At 39.4% G+C, this 18,179-nt stretch overlaps 1 protein-coding gene across 1 annotated transcript in view; it reads right to left on the bottom strand.

The window, feature by feature from the left end:
* PCDH15 (protocadherin related 15) overlaps positions 1-18,179 on the bottom strand; it is a 772,236-nt gene that overhangs the window by 335,388 nt on the left and 418,669 nt on the right. The window contains exons 9-10 of the mRNA XM_084633606.1: positions 17,794-17,902; positions 8,172-8,284 (exon numbers count right to left, since the gene is read on the bottom strand). Coding sequence (XP_084489732.1) covers positions 8,172-8,284; positions 17,794-17,902 — 222 coding nt within the window. The remainder of the gene's footprint in view (positions 1-8,171; positions 8,285-17,793; positions 17,903-18,179) is intronic.

Here is an 18,179-nt window from a genome sequence, read left to right as displayed (position 1 = left end):
GCACTTAGTAGATGCCCAGCAATTGCCAAGATCAGGACTTCAGTTTTAGATGCACCCTTACACTTTTGCTGCTCAATTTGTATTTCAGTGCAAAAATTTTTCTTCCATGATCTGAATTTCTCCTAGCATTATAAAGATCAATTAAAATATTAAGAGGTACATGCACTAATATTATAAAGAAAAAATTGCTTGATTATAGTTTTATAATAATTATATTATTAATATATGTTCATACACATAGCTATATAATCTAACATCAAAGCTCATTTTTCTTTAGAAGTTCCCATGCTCTTTTTAAGATAAAAAGTAATTAGCTACATGGTTAGATAGCTTTATAAATTTTTTGTGTAATCTAATATAGTAGAAGCTGTCACTATTGTCAGTTTTTTAAGCATGGTCTTTTTATTATTACTAATAGACACACACAGTAATCTATGAATTTAAGTCAAATTAATCTCAATCAATCTATTGAAAGAAAACACAAACTTTGAACAAGCAATTTATGTAAATATGGTATATACCAGACAAAATACTACACATCTTTTCTAGTACTTCTGTATTACAAGACATTTAGAATACATGCAACTCCAATGCAATTCCCTTTTACATTTGTCCCAGTTGTTCTGGTGGCTTATTATGTAATTTGAAGGAAATACAACTTTTGTGTGAAACAAAAAACATCACTCCCAAAAAAAAGAATAAAAACAGTGCTTGTTCCAATTACATGGAATAGTTTTATACATTCTGCATGGCTTGGGACCACTGTTTTGCAGATATTATTTTTGCATCGCTTTTCCATCTTTCTTCGATTAGATTTGCTTGTCCTTCCTTTATTGTCCTATAAAATCTACTAACCAAGCTCGTGTTCATTGAATCTGTCAGAAGAGTTTCCAACTCTATAGTCAATCAGAGTTTGCATTTGTGACAAATACGGCCCTTCTGTCTTGCATGTATTAATCTTGCATGTATTAATGCACAAATATTAAATGACTGTTTTCAAAGCATGGATTGACTTCACATACAAAAAGTGTCAGGTACACTTTGGGCATTTCAAAAACAATATCTAAAAAGGGAACAAATAGAACATTGGGGGGGAAACAAATTCTTGAAAGTTAGAACATTCCTATGGTTACATGTTTCTAAGTATGTCTTTTCTCAGATACTGTACAATCCTGACTGTTGTCAAATTAGTCCTCATATGGTATAATATTTATGTTTTAGTAAAACTTGTTTTCCCTGTTTCACTTTTATATGGTCTTTTGGGCAACATACTGATCTGATATCAGAGGCAGAGACATATTCTAGGTGTTACACCTATTGCGACTTTTGAACTGGTAAATTTGAAGCTTAAACACAAATGTTTTTCTGAATTACACATTTTCCCCTTCCAAATAAAAGGAGATTAAATTCAACATCAACTCAAGCACAATGAAAAACATAAACCTAGTAATATTAAATGAGAAATACTTAAACTAGATATGGAGCAAAACTCCCACATTGTACCAACTCACTGGATCCCTGAGTAGTACTGTATTAAACTACTATTATTCAAGCAGTCAGAATATTATGTTTGCTTATTATCTCCTTGACTGAACAAAAAACACATCAATTTGAATCTAACAATACCTGTAAAAATTTCCTTTCATAATACAGCTTGTTATTAAGGTACAAAACATGTATCACTAGATTTGTGTTACTGATTTTTTTTAATTGATGTCGTGTATGTACATGTTTGGCTGCGCTAGTGTCACTGGATTTGTACAACAAAATCAAAACAAAACAAAACAAAGTCAGGGTTTTACTGTGGCAGGTTTGAACCATAACTGCACATGCATTTTTGTTTAGCCATTAATCCACTTGTGTTTTATACATCCAAATGACAACTATGCTCTGATAGATTAAAAAAACTGAAGACAACCTAGTATCGAAATGGATTACATGGATTATAAATGGAAATTTTATTTCATTCTAAAACTGTAATAGCTTCAATTGCATTTAGATTACTGCACTTTCCAATATGGGAAGAAAGTAAAAACAGGTGCTGGATCATTCAAAATACCAACAAGCAGTGGATTTGCAATTGTGTTTCCCACCCTTGTAGCACTGTAATCCCTTGTTCTCAGAGACAAACTGGGTGAGGTAATATCCTGTATTGGACCAACAGAGATTGGTCCAATACAAGACATTACCTCACTCAGCTTGTCTCTGTAATGTCCTGGGACCAACACAGCTACAACACTGCAAATACTTTGTTCCTCAGAACAACCAGGAAAGAATGCTGGGCATCTGGTATATTCATCATCAACCTCTCCAAGAAATTGGGCCTGTCTCTATCCAAGTGAGGGCTTGGGATCCTGAATCATGACTTTGTTGTGTTTCATAAATGTCCAAAGATAGTTTTAAGAGATCTGTTCCTGTTAGTTACATGACATCTTGGGGTCTCAGCAATATGTTTTTGGCTAGCTGCCGTTTTCAGATATTCAAACTCTCTTTGTGGTCTGAGGAGGCCTAGTCTGTGCCAAATTGTGGCAAGTGTTCATAGAATCAGAGAATATCAGCATGGGAAGGGACATCAGGAGGTCATCTAGTCCAACCTCCTACTCAAAGCAGGACCAATCCCCAATTTTTGCCCCAGATCCCTAAATGGCCCCCTCAAGGATTGAACTCACAACCCTGGCTTGAGCAGGCCAATGCTCAAACCACTGAGCTCTCTCTCCCCGCCAAAAATTATCTATCTTAAAGAAAGGAATGTGTGTTTACCACAATTTACATATAAGTAGTACACAGAGTCCTTGCGACAGCAAGAGGGAGACAAAGCAAATCTGCATTTCAGCATACACGGAGAGAAGAAAGAGTACGGGGGCACCTTCACCTCAGACTCTGCATCACTTTCTTTGAATAAACTTTCCTTTGAAGGGTAATTCTCAGAAGAATCCACTTCAAAGGACAACAGGACTAAAGTGAGGGGCAAGTGGATCTCTGTCTATCTCTCTCACTCAAGAAGACAAAGGAACCAGACTTTGGGATGGGTTCTGATCTGAGAATTTGGTCAGCCCTGTGCTGGCAACATAGAGTAAGAATTTTACCTTGAACCTAGCTTGTTAAGTCTTAGTTACTAGAAAGAGTTTTATCTTTATTTCTCTAGTAACCATTTCTGACTTCAATGCCTTATACTCATACTGACTTCGAATCACTCTCTTCGTATTCAAATAAACTTGTTTTATTCTTTAATACAAACTAATCCAGTGCTGTGTTTAAATTGAATTGTTTGGTAACTCCAATTGAAGTAGCAAACCTTACAGGCAATGGACCTATAATACCTGAGCTGTCCAGGAGATGGCTGGACAGTGCAGAACACACATTTTGGGGAAAATCCAGGACTGGGAGTGTGTTGAAGTCACCTTGCAAGTGGAAGCCAGAGAGTGACTGGAGTGTTGCTGGCAGGCTGCAACTATACTCAGATACTCAGGTTGTGACCTCCATGCTGTTTGTGAGGGGCCCATGTTGGGAGCTACAGCAGCAAAGCATTGTGCGGCATCCAAGGTTGCGGAGCAGGTCGTGACATAAGCCCTCTCTAGTCTGGACTGCACCTCAGAATGTGATAACAGTATAATGTAACCAGTGTTAGACTACGTATATAATGCAAACACATATAATTACATATTTATTAATGAATATACTTGTAACAATTGCCAACACATTTTATATACAATTATATTTTTGCTGAAGTTTTCCCTGGGTTTTATTCCTTTCCTCTTCCTTTCTTTTCTCTCCTCAAACTTTTCACTCTCCCTTCTTTCTTTAAGACACGTCTTTCCAATTCTTCCTTTCTCGCTTCTTTCCTTCCCTTTTTTCCACTATACGGAGCTTCTCCCACCTTTTTTTACATGCATAACGTTTTCTCCTTTCATTCAAACCCAAACCCTCCACAATCACTCTTCTTTATCTGTCAGCCAGCATTCAGACTGTGTTCACTGTTGACTGTCAGCTGCACCTCAATCCCTGTCCTCTCCTTTTAACCTCAGGCTTATCTATCAAACAGCATACTTCGTTTTGTGTGCATGTAGAGTAGAGACAGTGCTAGGAGAGAATATCTCCTTAGTCTCTTCTGATACACAGCACTTACCACACTTTTCCCCTCCTGGGGAAGGAGAGGAGAGACACACTTAGAGGTATCTACAACCATTCCTCCCCATTCGCAGTTGACTGAGTGAAAAATTGCCCCTGTTTGAACAGCATTTGGTCAAACAGAGATCTCCATACTAAACTAAAGATCAGATTATACCATACAGTTGTACTAAGCACACTAGCGTATGGAGCAAAGACAGAGATTGGAGGCTGCCCAATATAGATGGCTGAGGGAGATGCGATACAATTCATGGAAAAACAAAATAAATACAAAACTAAGGAATCTAACAAAGCAGGACATGTTAGAAAATATCATCAAAGAAAGAAGGCTCAGGTGGTTGCAACAAGTATATTGTACAGAAGATGGGAGACATACTAAGCAAACTTTGAATTGGGTACCCAAGGAAGGAAAGAAAAAGCAAGAAAGGCCAAGCAAGAACTTGTAGAAGATAGTGATGGAGAATACTGAATGTGCTGGTATCCTCTGGGAAGAAGTACTACAACTAGCAAGCAGCCATAATCAATGGAGGTACTGGATTGCACTCAGCTCTTAGGCAAAGGGAACAGAACACTGATCTGTTTCTCTTTGAGAAATGGTGGTGTGAGCACTGCTCATAGCTGAGGCCTGGCCTGACACAAGTAATTAACACATAAGGGAGGCCTCATTTCTTGGAGAACAGAATTAGGGAGGTAAACAGATCATAAGGCTCAAAAAGACAGAATGTCTGAGCCAGCTAAGATAAGAGGGAGAACTCCCATGGAACCATTTACTAACAATGGACAAGAAAAGTTAGGAATGTAAGGAGGAGGTCAAGCATGAACCCTCTCATGGACAGAACATGCTGTACAGGGATTGGTTCCTGCAAAGTGACCAAGCCAACCCCCAAGAAGTGTGATACAATGTATAGTAAATGCAATGAGATGTGTAAATTCATATGAAAGGAGAGGGTTTCTTTGCAACTTCAGATGTGGTATGCCCTATACCCACCTCCTACACTTGAGTCTAATCAACTCAGCATAGGTTTGCTGTGTGCCAAATAAAGAACCCAAGTGATTAAATCTGGAGTCAAACTGAGGTTTTTTGGATCCCAGAGAACTGGATAAAGTGTTCTCCCAAAACTGAACAAGGTTCTCTGGATAAGCAGAGTGGAAAAAATCTCGTAGGAAATCCCAACATTGCTGGACAAGCAAATAGCTTAATGGGAGCCCTACACATTTCTAAGCATCAGTGAATCCAGAGACTGTCCTTCAGCAAAAGAAGGAAGTTGGGCTTTTCATAGCTGGCCTCCTTCCTCTTTCCACTACGACTGTGTTTGGGGTCATGAAGCAAGAGATTTTCAGAATAGGACCAGACCCGGAAACATGTGCTCAGAGAATATGGTAAAGGCGGGGTGCTGTGTGGTGGCACTCTTGGGTCAGCCCAGTCAAAAGCAGAGAGGACAAGGACAGGAAATGGGGACAGGTGAGAAATATCTAACTGTGTTGACAGGAGACAGAAGGAAGGACAGGATGCATAGGAGGGAAATATCAAAAGGTCTGGATAAGATTTCCATAAGCATCCATATTTTTAGGTTTCCCTGAACATTGTTGCTTTCCTGCCGTAGAAATATATAATAATGCCAATGGAGCTGAACATGGTGCATATTTACAGCATGTGGTAACATACTTTCCAACATACATCTTTGGCACCAAAGGTTCAAAACAAACAGACAAAACCAAAAAACACATTATTAGTTCAACGGAAGGCAAAACCCCCCAAAAAATACCAAAAAAACCAAAGAGGGACTAGGACTTGGGGAAGGAGGATTCTTCTCCCCCGCAGCAATCAGATCCAGTTTCTCCCATTCGCTCCATGCTAGAGCTTGTTTGCGATTCTGGGGGGACTGCATGGTCACCTGTGCTGCTGAGCTTGCCACACTGACCAAATAAGAAATTAAATTAAAAGGTTCCTGGGGCTTTTCCTGTGTACCTGGCTAGTGCATCGGAGTTCAAAGTGCTGTCCAGAGCGGTCACATTGGAGCACTCTGGGATAGCTCCCGGAGGCCAACAACATCGATTTGCATCCCAGCAAGGTCAATTTGAGCGCTACTCCCCTCGCCAGGGAGGAGCACAGAAGTCGATTTTAAGAGTCCTTTACGTCAACGGAACGGGGTTGCTTGTGATTCATTATAAAATCGACCTAATGCAGCTAAATTCGACCTAACCCTGTAGTGTAGACCAGGGCTAAGATTACAGAATGATCCACACCTGGGAGAGACCAGGGTGATTGCCCTATAAAGAACAGGAGGAGACTAGCAAGGGACCAGGGAAACTTAGGGAAGCTCCTGCAGGAAAGACTCGAAGGTCAAGGGAGCTGTGAAAGGGAGACACTGTAGTGAGCAGGATGCTTCTGCTAGAGACCCTGGCTGAGAGAAAGATTTGTGCCTGGAAGCCAGAACCAGAAGGCTGAGCAAGGCTGAGTGTCAGCCAGGTAAATCCTAAGAGTACTGGGCCAAGTTCCTACTAGAGATCTTAACTCGGAGAAGGGTTTGGGGCCTGGAAGCCAGAAGGCTGAGCTTCAGACAGGTAAAACCAGAGAGGCTTTGAATTGGGACCTAGCTCTGGGGAAAAGTGCTGCAGGCTCTCTACTTAAAGGGAGAGTGTGACTTAACTGGAGTTATGGCATGGAGGGCCAATATCTAAGGACTCAAAACATTTCCCCCCAGGGTCCCATTTATTACCTATGGCCTGAGAGTTAAGGGGCCCTGAGAAATTGTTAGCAGTATACTAGAGAGTGACCTCTGGCCATGAGGGGGTGCGCAGGAGGCAGCCAACCCTTTTCCAGAATGCTACAGTATTAAACTTGGGCTCAGACACTACAATATTCTCTCTGATTCAGCATACAAATTAAAGTAAACATCTGCAATTTGTTATATTCCATAACCCATTATTTGCTTCTATACCTACTAATAAATGCAGCAAAACCTCTACAACTTTCTGCATCATTATGCAACCTCCTAAGGGATTATCCCAAATGTACAGAATACAATTTTTCTTTCTTACAAAACCACATCTCTTAAGCAAATGATTTTTGTTGCACCCTATCACTATAACCTTAAGCAAAACATAAATCTTTTAGGGTACACCCAAAGTAAAACTAATCTATGAGGTTTCATGCAGATATTAGAATATATAAATCTCAATACTACCTATTCCCTTATTTCTAAGTTTCAAATGGTGAAAGAATAACTCTGAGACCCATCTTCCCATGTTTTCTAAAATGGAATTCAGTACTGTAGATAACAATACTATTCAAAGATACTGCAGTAGCTACCCCCATCTTGTTTTCAGAGTTATGCATTTAGTTCCATATCAACTAATTAATTTGAGTTATAGAGTGTTATCCTAACTCATTTTGAAATTAAGGACAGAAAAACAGAGAGGGGCTGAACCCATATGTTATGAGTGGGATGTTCAAAAGAACTCAATGTTGACCTAACTCTGCTCGCATTTACTTCACTGGGAACACAGTTAGGCCAACACTGAGTTCCTTTGAAAATCCCACCTTATAACCAAAGTCATGGATCTGGATCTCAGCTTCTCTGTTTTCCTTCATCTCTAAATGTTGAATTCTCATATGATATGTGTACATTGTTTTTTTCTGACTCTGTATTCAGTATTATGAATATTATCTTTATGATTCATATTCCTAAGTATACATATTAGATATACTTACAAAGTTTAAATGAAGTGGGAAAATGTGAAATATAAAATGCATAATTTTGTTTCTATTATATTGATAAAAAACAAACATACAAGTTACATTATTTTTAACTTATACTATAACAAAAATTAATAGTAAATATTTATAAAGGATCATGAACCCTAAATAGTTCCTTTTCAAAAGTGCACCTTACCCGTTTTACTAGAAGTGATTTGTTTATTAACTGCCTCTCTACCAAAAAAGAAAAAAAAAAAGTAGAACATATCCACAATTTTCTCCAGAGATTTTATTGTTAAGCAGTTTCTCAAGTGTATGGAAATGAGAATTCAGTTGAAATTACCTTAATAACCAAATCAAATTTCTGGTGCAAATCCCTGTTTATTGGCTTTAGGAGACTGAGTACAGCTGTTGTGAGATTCATACAGAAGTACTGTGGATAATCCTCAGGAGTCCCTGCAAAAAAGATATTGAGGTTTGAAAACATAATTGAGAGGAATAAGTACTGTGCGTAACAGCTTTATTTAAACCGTACATTTACTTCACTCATTAACCAACAAAGGAATAAAATCAAATTCAATTAGTACAGGGGTAAAAAAATTATGCAGTATGTGAGAAAGAAAGAACAGATGTAATAATTTCTTTTGTAACTTTCAAAAGTTTAAAAACAGCTGTTTTCACAATTTTTAAATAAATTTGAGGATTTATAGTCCGTGTTCATGTCACTAAACATGTCACTAAAACATCAGCACTTATGACCTTGAACATTCCTTCTGTTCCCTTAATATATCAATATATTTAATACTGTGCAAAACAGAGGAAGGGAGACTCGAAAGTATGATTTTCCTTTTTTTAAAAGTATTTTAGAATGATAGGATCAGATAAACAAAAGCAGAAAATATCTCACTGCTGGCCTCAGTAAACAACTGCTAAGTGACAGGTTAGGCCCACTGTACAAAGATTTACACATGTACTTAAGTGTATGCACTGTAAGAAGTCCCATTAACTTCAATGGGACTACTCAAAGTGCATAAATGTAACCATGTGCTGGTCTGTAAAACTGTGCAAAGACAATATAATAGAGACATTTTCTACTTACTTACAGAGTTTTCACTTTTAAGATTTAGAAAGAAAAGAGAAGAGGTATGCAGAGGTGAAAAGGGTGAGGTAAAAAAGGTAGTACTTGAATAACAGCTTTGGCAGAATACAAAGACAGCACTTTTTACCGCAGATTACCAAGTGCTCCAGAAAGGTTTATTATGGGAGTACTGCATATATTGCTGAAGAGATTAACAACAAAATTATTGGTAATGTTTGCCTCTGTTAAGTGGCACTGTACAGACCCATACACAGTTGTGATCTACAGGCTTTACTGTAAGGGAAATTATGTTTCTCCAAAAGTTAAAACTTATGGCAGAACTAGAATTTTGCAGGAGCCCTAGGCTCCATTATGGAAATTCTACCCTTTTAAGAGCCTTGCCACAGGGAGTGAAAGCTATCAACTCTGACAGTGTCTAAAGGAAACTCAATGTGTGAGCTAAAATCTACCCTGATCATCTTTGTTAGCATATTGAAAAAGCAATATCATGTACTGAATAGGCACTTTCATCTTGGTCAAAAAGAGAGAGAGAGAGAGAGAGAGAGAGAGAGAATGAATAGCAGGAATGCTGTATTCTACTTTATAGAAGTATCCAGAAAATCAGTTGCTCCCAATGCTGGTAATAAAACTGCAAAAACCATGGAATGGAAAACAGGTGTACACAAGAGTTAAATGTTTAATTCACAGGAGATCGAGATAATATATGTAAAATATTGCACACATTCCTGTGTGTACGTATATATATATATATATATATATATATATATATATATATATATACACATTCACCCACAAACAAAACAAGTACTGATATAATATGTCAAAAAGATTTTATTAGCTTGAGACGGCCGTAGTACTCAAGAGTGGTGTACCTTATACTGGTAATTTTAAACAAGTGGTGATAAAAACTTCACACCACACTATCATGCATTGTATGTTGTAAATAGTACATATATCAGTTACTTGATAGCATATATATATAATTTTAAGTGTCTAAAATATTTCTATTTATAGTATTCATAAATGGATTATTTACTGGATCACTCTGTGAAAGATGTGGGGGTACTCTTTAATAATTGTTATCACTGTATATGTATTTGTCACTAGTATGGTATTTCTGTACAATATATGGAAATGGATATTTCATCCTAGAGGTGTGTCTGGAGGGCAAAGACTGCCAGAATATCAGAGCCAGCCTTAAGGGCACTAGCCCAGTCTCCAGCGCAGCCCCAAACCCTTTACAACAGGAGAATTCAGGTCATCCATACACATGAGAAAGAACCAAATTGGAAGAGAGAAACAGAGAGGCTCACAGACACACAGGAGGATATATTTTCAACCCTCTCTGACTGGAAACACACATTTCAACCACTTGGGGACTGGATCTCTGGGTGGCAGCCCCCATAACCCAACCATGTCAATGCAACAGACTTGACTGAGTTTGGCACCTGTAAGTTTCCCTTTGGACACAGAAACAGCACCTTCAAAACGAACTATTAGTTATTCATTCACCCAACATTATAAAGCACCTGGAGCAAAGGGTAAAAATAATAAAGGCTTATGTTTTGAATATATGAATATTTCCTCTTACCAAACCCTTACATTTTCTTTGCATGCTTTGATACATGTCATATAGTCTAATTACCTCCATCCCTGTGCTGGGAGAAGCACTGTCCTTCTAGCAGCATGCTCCCTGTGTCTCTGTGGGTCTTCCTGCTTCCCTGAGAGTACCCAGTTATGCTCTGTCCACTCACACTTAATCCCCTCTCTTTTCTAGGACTGGGGTCTTGTTCTAGTTTAGGATCCTCCTTTGATCCTAGGCTTAACCTTGGGAAGAGTACATCATTCTCAGCTGGAGGGGAGCCAAGTAAGGTGTATCCCTCAATAAACAGCTCTCTCATTGTTTCCTCAAGGAGTCTGATCTTATCTTCTGTGATTATTTTGCTTTTCCTGCTTGGTTCCTTTAGAACCCTTTTGATATCAAGCAACCAATCACCCCCCCTCCCTTACACACACCATATTCATAAAAAATACAAATATTTCCAATTTGTCACACAAGCCTTGTATAAAGGTCAAGTTTATAAACCTAAGCCATTTTCAGGATTAAAAAGAATGCCTAAAGTTAAGCTCCTATACTGATATTTAAACATCTACAAATAGTAGCCTGAAGTGCTGAACCTCCAGCAGGTCTGGGTGTTCAGCAGATAATAACTGATAGGTTGCTCTAGGCATAGGAGGCAGAATGTTAGGTTTGAAGCTCGGACTGAGGAAAGAAGATGAATGGAGGAAGCAAAGGGATTGAATGCAGGACACACAAGTGTCCCTGAGGGAAAACAAGACCAAAGATATCAGATAGAATGGGAAGAAAATTAAGTTGGACATGGTAAGTAAGGATGAGGAGCTTGAACTTGATGCAGCAATATACAGAAGCCAACGGAGACAGAGAGATATGGACAGATTGGTGGAAGAGGACTTTGATAGAGATATTTTGGACAGACTGGAGGAGGAAGGGATAAGAGATGCAGTGAGGTCATACAACAGAAGATTACAGTAATCAAAATGTGAGATAACATGGTTGCTGCAGTAGGAACAGTAAAGAGAGGGTGAATTTTGGAGGAATTAAACGGGAAGAAGCAAGGAAGGACTTAGAGAGCAACGATCTATATGGAGAAGGAGAAAGAAGAGTTTTTGCCAGATCTTGAGATTCTATTGTAAGGATTCTGATATTTGTTGTGCTTTTCTTAAAACTCCATCAACTGGAAGGAACAGACTGCATGAAAATCTCAGCTCTTCCTTTAAAAATAAATAAATAAATAAATAAATAAAAAAGCAGGTTTCTAGAACCCATGATTGGGGAGGAAAGCTTAAAATCAAGAAGCAAGTGCACCATAATGGCTCAGAAACCAGAAGAGAGAAAAAAAGCCCCCTCATTTAAAAAATAAATAAATCATGATTTTAAAGCCAGTGTTATGACTTTTTTTAGGGCTTGAATCATATTAGAATGCTTGGGTTTGGCAATACTGAAAGAAGAGTCTACAATTTTATAAAATGCTTATAAAATACATGTTTATAAAATTATCATTGGGGAAGCAATAGCTATGATCTTGGTTCTCCTCTCATTTATACTGGAGTAACAGTAGTATAGACGGGGAGCTATCTTGGTATAAAGGTTGTGTAAGTGAGGATAATCTGATTGTATACACCACTGGTGGAGATTTATTATAATGTATATGTTTCTCTAGGTGAAGACAGACTGTACAGATATTAATTTTCATTTATGATGCATGTAAATTATTGGCCCTTTTTGACGGTCACGAAAGTAGTGTTTATCCTGACTATGGGGCATTGCCCTTGAGCATCCCCTCATGTCCTGTTGGTTTGCTGCCCTTCTGCTCCCTCTCCCCCAGCTCTCCTCCTGGACCTAGCTTGTACTTTAAACAGTCACTCTGCCTCACTTTAACCCAGGAGCCTTCCAGCTCTCATGGAGCTGGATTGTACATTAGGTCAGCTCCAGGGACTCAACCAGCTTCTCCTCCTGCTGGCCCCTCTCCCCCAGTCAGTCTCTTTACCTTTATACTTGGGAGGCTTCAGCAGTCCAACCTCCTCCTGGTGGTATTTATCTGCTATGAGGGAGAAGGAAGCATATATGGTAGTCCCATTCCCAAAGCTCATCCCAATTGGCTGGGAGAGAGGGGAGCCTTGTCCCACATACTCCGCAAGGCTCCAAGTCCTGGGTCGTTAAAGAAACAGTAATATTTTCTCCCCAAAACACTGCTTATTCCTAGAACCCCTTCCTCTCTAGTCTTCAGTCTCCTAGTTCCTAGGTCCTTGTATACATCAAACCTCCCAAAAATCTTAAAGGGATCACACCATGGGACAAGGTTTGCTGACCCCTAGGCACTACCAGGTTTAAGAGGACTGACTACCCCCATCAAAATCCTACATAGGCTTTATTTGAAATTCTTCTATACTACATGAATACTTCAGAAATGTTTTCTTTATTGACATGTATGATTGTGCAGTTAGAATGTCATGTGGTACTTCTAGGTATATAGAGAAACTAAGAATTCTTCAATAATAGTTTAAATTATGTAATCATTTATGATGCTGCCAATGTGCAATACTGTATATTACAGGGGTGGCCAAACTTACTGACCCTCTGAACCACATACAACATTCTTCAGAAGTTTGAGAGCTGAGGAGCACCTGATGGGGCTTGGGGCTTAAGCTCCATGCGAGGTGCCTACTGGGGCTCAGGGCCTCAGCCCAGCGGGAAGTGCCAGCCCAGACTAAGGGCTGGAGCCCCAGTAGATGCGCCCCAGGGGGCTGAAGCCCCGAAACCACCCTCCCTGCTTGGCAGAAGCCCATACCACACACCCCGCTGCAAGGCAGAGGTCCTGAACTAACCCCCCCGCCAAATCTGGTAGGCGGAGAAAGTGGGAACATGGGAGGATCTGTGAGCAGCACTTTAACAGTACAAGAGCTGCATGTGGCTCACAAGCTACAGTTTTGCCATCCCTCATATACTGGAAACCAGCTCACCATATAATTTATTCATTTATCTTCTTAAAGATAGGCCAGATTGAAAAAAATGCATTAGGCAGGAGTAAGATTATTCCTTAGCTACACACAGTTTGGGTCAGTGGGTATATGTAGACCTGTCATCTCTACTGAAATATGGTTCAATTCCTGAAAGTTGATGAATATAAAAGTTAATGTATGAAAAATGTTTCCAAGTGTCAGGTTTTCAAATGTCAGGATACCAGACGCTATGCAATCAGAAATCAAGTATTATAGTGCTATACTGTGGAGTTTAGTTCTGTAGACTTTAGCCTCTACCCTAGGGTGGGTCAGCTAGTTTGATCTGAAAGCACCCTTAAATTCTGGTCAAAAGCTTGTGTGTGAGACTGAGAGGAGATTTGGGAGCAACACCCAAGTCAGAGCCCAGGTTAAATCTGCAGTGAAAACATACCCTAAAGCAAGAGGACTTAAGAATCACATGCTTCTCTGAGAGAAAAATTATCTCCTAATAACTTTTAGTTCTAACTGGAAACTTAGGTGAATTTTTATTTGAACACAGTAACTTGGATAATGACCAGCGTAACCTAACTACATACTGACAGGTTTCAGAGTAACAGCCGTGTTAGTCTGTATTCGCAAAAAGAAAAGAGGTACTTGTGGCACCTTAGAGACTAACCAATTTATTTGAGCATAAGCTTTCGTGAGCTACAGCTCATTTCATCGGATGCATATTGTGGAAACTGCAGAAGACATTATATACACTGAGACCATGAAACAATACCTCCTCCCATCCCACCCTCCTGCTGGTAATAGCTTATCTAAAGTGATCACTCTCCTTACAATGTGTATGATAAACAAGTTGGGCCATTTCCAGCACAAATCCAGGTTTTCTCACCCTCCGCCCCCCCCACACACAAACTCACTCTCCTGCTGGTAATAGTTCATCCAAAGTGACCACTCTCCCTACAATGTGCATGATAATCAAGGTGGGCCATTTCCAGCACAAATCCAAGTTTAACCAGAACATCTGGGGGCAGGGGAGTAGGAAAAAACAAGAGGAAATAGGCTACCTTGCATAATGACTTAGCCACTCCCAGTCTCTATTTAAGCCTAAATTAATAGTATCCAATTTGCAAATGAATTCCAATTCAGCAGTTTCTCGCTGGAGTCTGGATTTGAAGTTTTTTTGTTTTAAGATAGCGACCTTCATGCCTGTAATTGCGTGACCAGAGAGATTGAAGTGTTGTCCGACTGGTTTATGAATGTTATAATTCTTGACATCTGATTTGTGTCCATTTATTCTTTTACGTAGAGACTGTCCAGTTTGACCAATGTACATGGCAGAGGGGCATTGCTAGCACATGATGGCATATATCACATTGGTGGATGTGCAGGTGAACAAGCCTCTGATAGTGTGGCTGATGTGATTAGGCCCTATGATGGTTTCCCCTGAATAGATATGTGGGCACAGCTGGCAACGGGCTTTGTTGGGGGCTGAAGGTGACAGGACAGTCTCTACGTAAAAGAATAAATGGACACAAATCAGATGTCAAGAATTATAACATTCATAAACCAGTCGGAGAACACTTCAATCTCTCTGGTCACGCAATTACAGACATGAAGGTCGCTATCTTAAAACAAAAAAACTTCAAATCCAGACTCCAGCGAGAAACTGCTGAATTGGACTTCATTTGCAAATTGGATACTATTAATTTAGGCTTAAGTAGAGACTGGGAGTGGCTAAGTCATTATGCAAGGTAGCCTATTTCCCCTTGTTTTTTCCTACTCCCCCCCCCCCCAGACGTTCTGGTTAAACTCGGATTTATGCTGGACCCACCTTGATTATCATACACATTGTAAGGAGAGTGGTCAGTTTGGATGAGCTATTACCAGCAGGAGAGTGAGTTTGTGTGTGTGTGGGGGGGGGGGGGAAGAAAACCTGGATTTGTGCTGGAAATGGCCCACCTTGATTATCATGCACATTGTAGGGAGAGTGGTCACTTTGGATGAACTATTACCAGCAGGAGAGTGAGTTTGTGGGAGGGGCGGGGGGGAGGGCAGAGGGTGAGAAAACCTGGATTTGTGCTGGAAATGGCCCAACTTGATTATCATACACATTGTAAGGAGAGTGATCACTTTAGATAAGCTATTACCAGCAGGAGGGTGGGGTGGGAGGAGGTATTGTTTCATGGTCTCAGTGTATATAATGTCTTCTGCAGTTTCCACAGTATGCATCCGATGAAGTGAGCTCTAACTCATGAAAGCTTATGCTCAAATAAATTGGTTAGTCTCTAAGGTGCCACAAATACTCCTTTTCTTTTTGCTAACTACATACTGTAACTCAACCTGTTATGGTGCAAATGTAGAACTGTAACTCAATAGGCCACAAAAATGTAAGAAACTTATAAAATGTTCAGTTATTATCTAATTAGTAAAAAATAGCATATTCTCTCACTTTGTGGTTCAGCACTTCTAGTTTAAGTAATTTATAACAGTCAAGTGAAATCTTACAATGTCTGTGTGGGAGATATACATTTTGGTTTACAATGGGGGAAATCCCATGTGATGAGAAACAGCTGAAAGGAAGGAACAACAGATAATTCATTTCAATTGTATGCTTGACATACTGCTCCAAAAACTTGGCATATCAGCCTGCATTCTCATATATTTTACTAAATTCACTGAATAATGCACTTCCACCATGCCTTTCCAGATGAAGGCTCTCAAATTCACCAGTGTATGTCATTATACTTCTTTTGAAGTTATCTAAAATGCCCAGTAGTAGAGTTTTAAAGCTATAAAGTAGTGCATACCGGCAGAAGAATAGGCATATTTAAGACCTCAGAAGGTTCCTTTTTTAAGACAAAAACAGAAATAAAGACTAGTACTAAAATTACTGTTTTATTTTTTTCTCCCTAGAGACTCAAAGTAGGGTCGACTTGTGTGTGCTTTATTATGTTCCACTGGTGAGTATCTTCCCATTATAAGTTTGAATTTTAAAACTTGCACCATCCCCACCCTTCTCTCTTCCCCAAAAGAAACCCAGTCACCTGATGGTTATAAAAGCAACTTGCATGGGACACATATGTTTCTGTGAACCCTATAATCTCTCAGTTCCCAGGATGGTGGATCAGAGGAATATCACAGAGGGGAGTATGTCCTTGGACTTTGTATGATGTGGGGAGCGGAGGTTTGGCTGGGTGATGGTCAATCAGTGTTTTAGGTCTTTTTTCCTATCAGCTCATAGAAGAATTGGGGAAACTTGTTCCTATCTGTCCAAGAGGGAGAGGGAGAGTGTTAAATGATACGGTGTAAGTCCCCCACAATAAAGAAAGGGGGAGGTCTCCATGAACCCCTTCTTGAACTGTATTCATCCAGGGCCAAAAGAGACCATGGACAATGAAGACAATCTGATGCAAGGGAGGAAAATGGGCAGGTTACAACCTTAAACACAAGAAAATAAAGAGTAGGTGGATGACACCAAGACCGCACCAAATTTCTCTAGGCAGAAAAGTTCAAATTTGGCTTTTAGAACGAAACTCACCCTAATTGCCATCCCCTGACAATTATTACACTACACTACAAAGTTTTGTCAACCATTCCCCCTATCTGATACAGTTATGCTGGCAAAACCCCCAGTGCAGGAGTGCTGGAACAATTTGTATAGTGGAGGCGCTGAGAGCCATTGAACCAAACTGTAATCCCTGTATATGATGGAAACCACTTCCAGCCAGGAGGTGCGGCAGCACCCCCCGCACCCTTAGTTCCAGCACCTAGTCCCCAGTGTGGACACAGTTATGCAGAAATCAAAGTGCTTTTGTGGGCCTACCTAATGTCATTCAAGGAGGCAGTGTTATTATGCTGACAAAACTCCTGTTGGAATAAGCTACATCAACAATAAGGGACTCTGTCAGTATATCTGTACCAGCAAAGCATTTGCAATGTAGACAAAGGCTTAGTTTGTATTTGTGCCTGTGAATAAGAGCCAAGGGTTATTATTATTATCTTCCCTAGCTATTTCTCAGCAGAATTGGAACACAGTCCAACTGAGAGTGTGGATAAGCATCTTCCATATTTTCTTTCCTTGACTGTGTCCTTATTTTCACTGGATGAAGCAAAAGATTCTGAATCTAATCTAAATAAATAACAATATAGTTAATAACCCAAAATGGAATAAAATACCAAAACTGCAATAAAAATGTTGCTGAGTAAAACAACGATATCGAACCCTACCAACTACAACATGAATCTTGTATTATGTTTCAGCTTTCCCACTTAGTCTTTCTCTGCCTGATCCTAATACAGTGACGGACTATGAATGATAGCGAGATTAGCAGATACCAACCAAGTAGGATGGAATAGAGGATGCGTGGTCGATCAGAAGGAGGCTGGATGTTTTTGTCCTGATCTATAGCTTCTATTGGTGGAGTGACATTGATGGGGTTCACTCGTGTCTGAAATGAAAATTAGGGAAATTAGAGCTGATAAATTACAAAGGCTGTTTGCAGTTCTTCAGATTTAGTAAAAATACATTTTGCTACAGTGGACATTTACTTGAATGTCAAAGAAATAACGTGTGTGCATGTAAATATATAATGCAATAATAAGGACACATCTTTTGTAAAATGTAAAATTAACTATGCAAAACTAAAACTTCAAGGGGGAAAAATTTGGAACACAGAACATATGTCTCTATTGTGTTTTTCTTTAAAGAAACATATTATCCTAAAA

This window comes from Lepidochelys olivacea, assembly GCF_965140295.1.
Source record: "Lepidochelys olivacea isolate rLepOli2 genome assembly, chromosome: 7".
Lineage (NCBI taxonomy): Eukaryota > Metazoa > Chordata > Testudines > Cheloniidae > Lepidochelys > Lepidochelys olivacea.
Note: the sequence above shows the minus strand (reverse complement) of the source record. Positions and strands in the feature narration are given on the sequence as shown.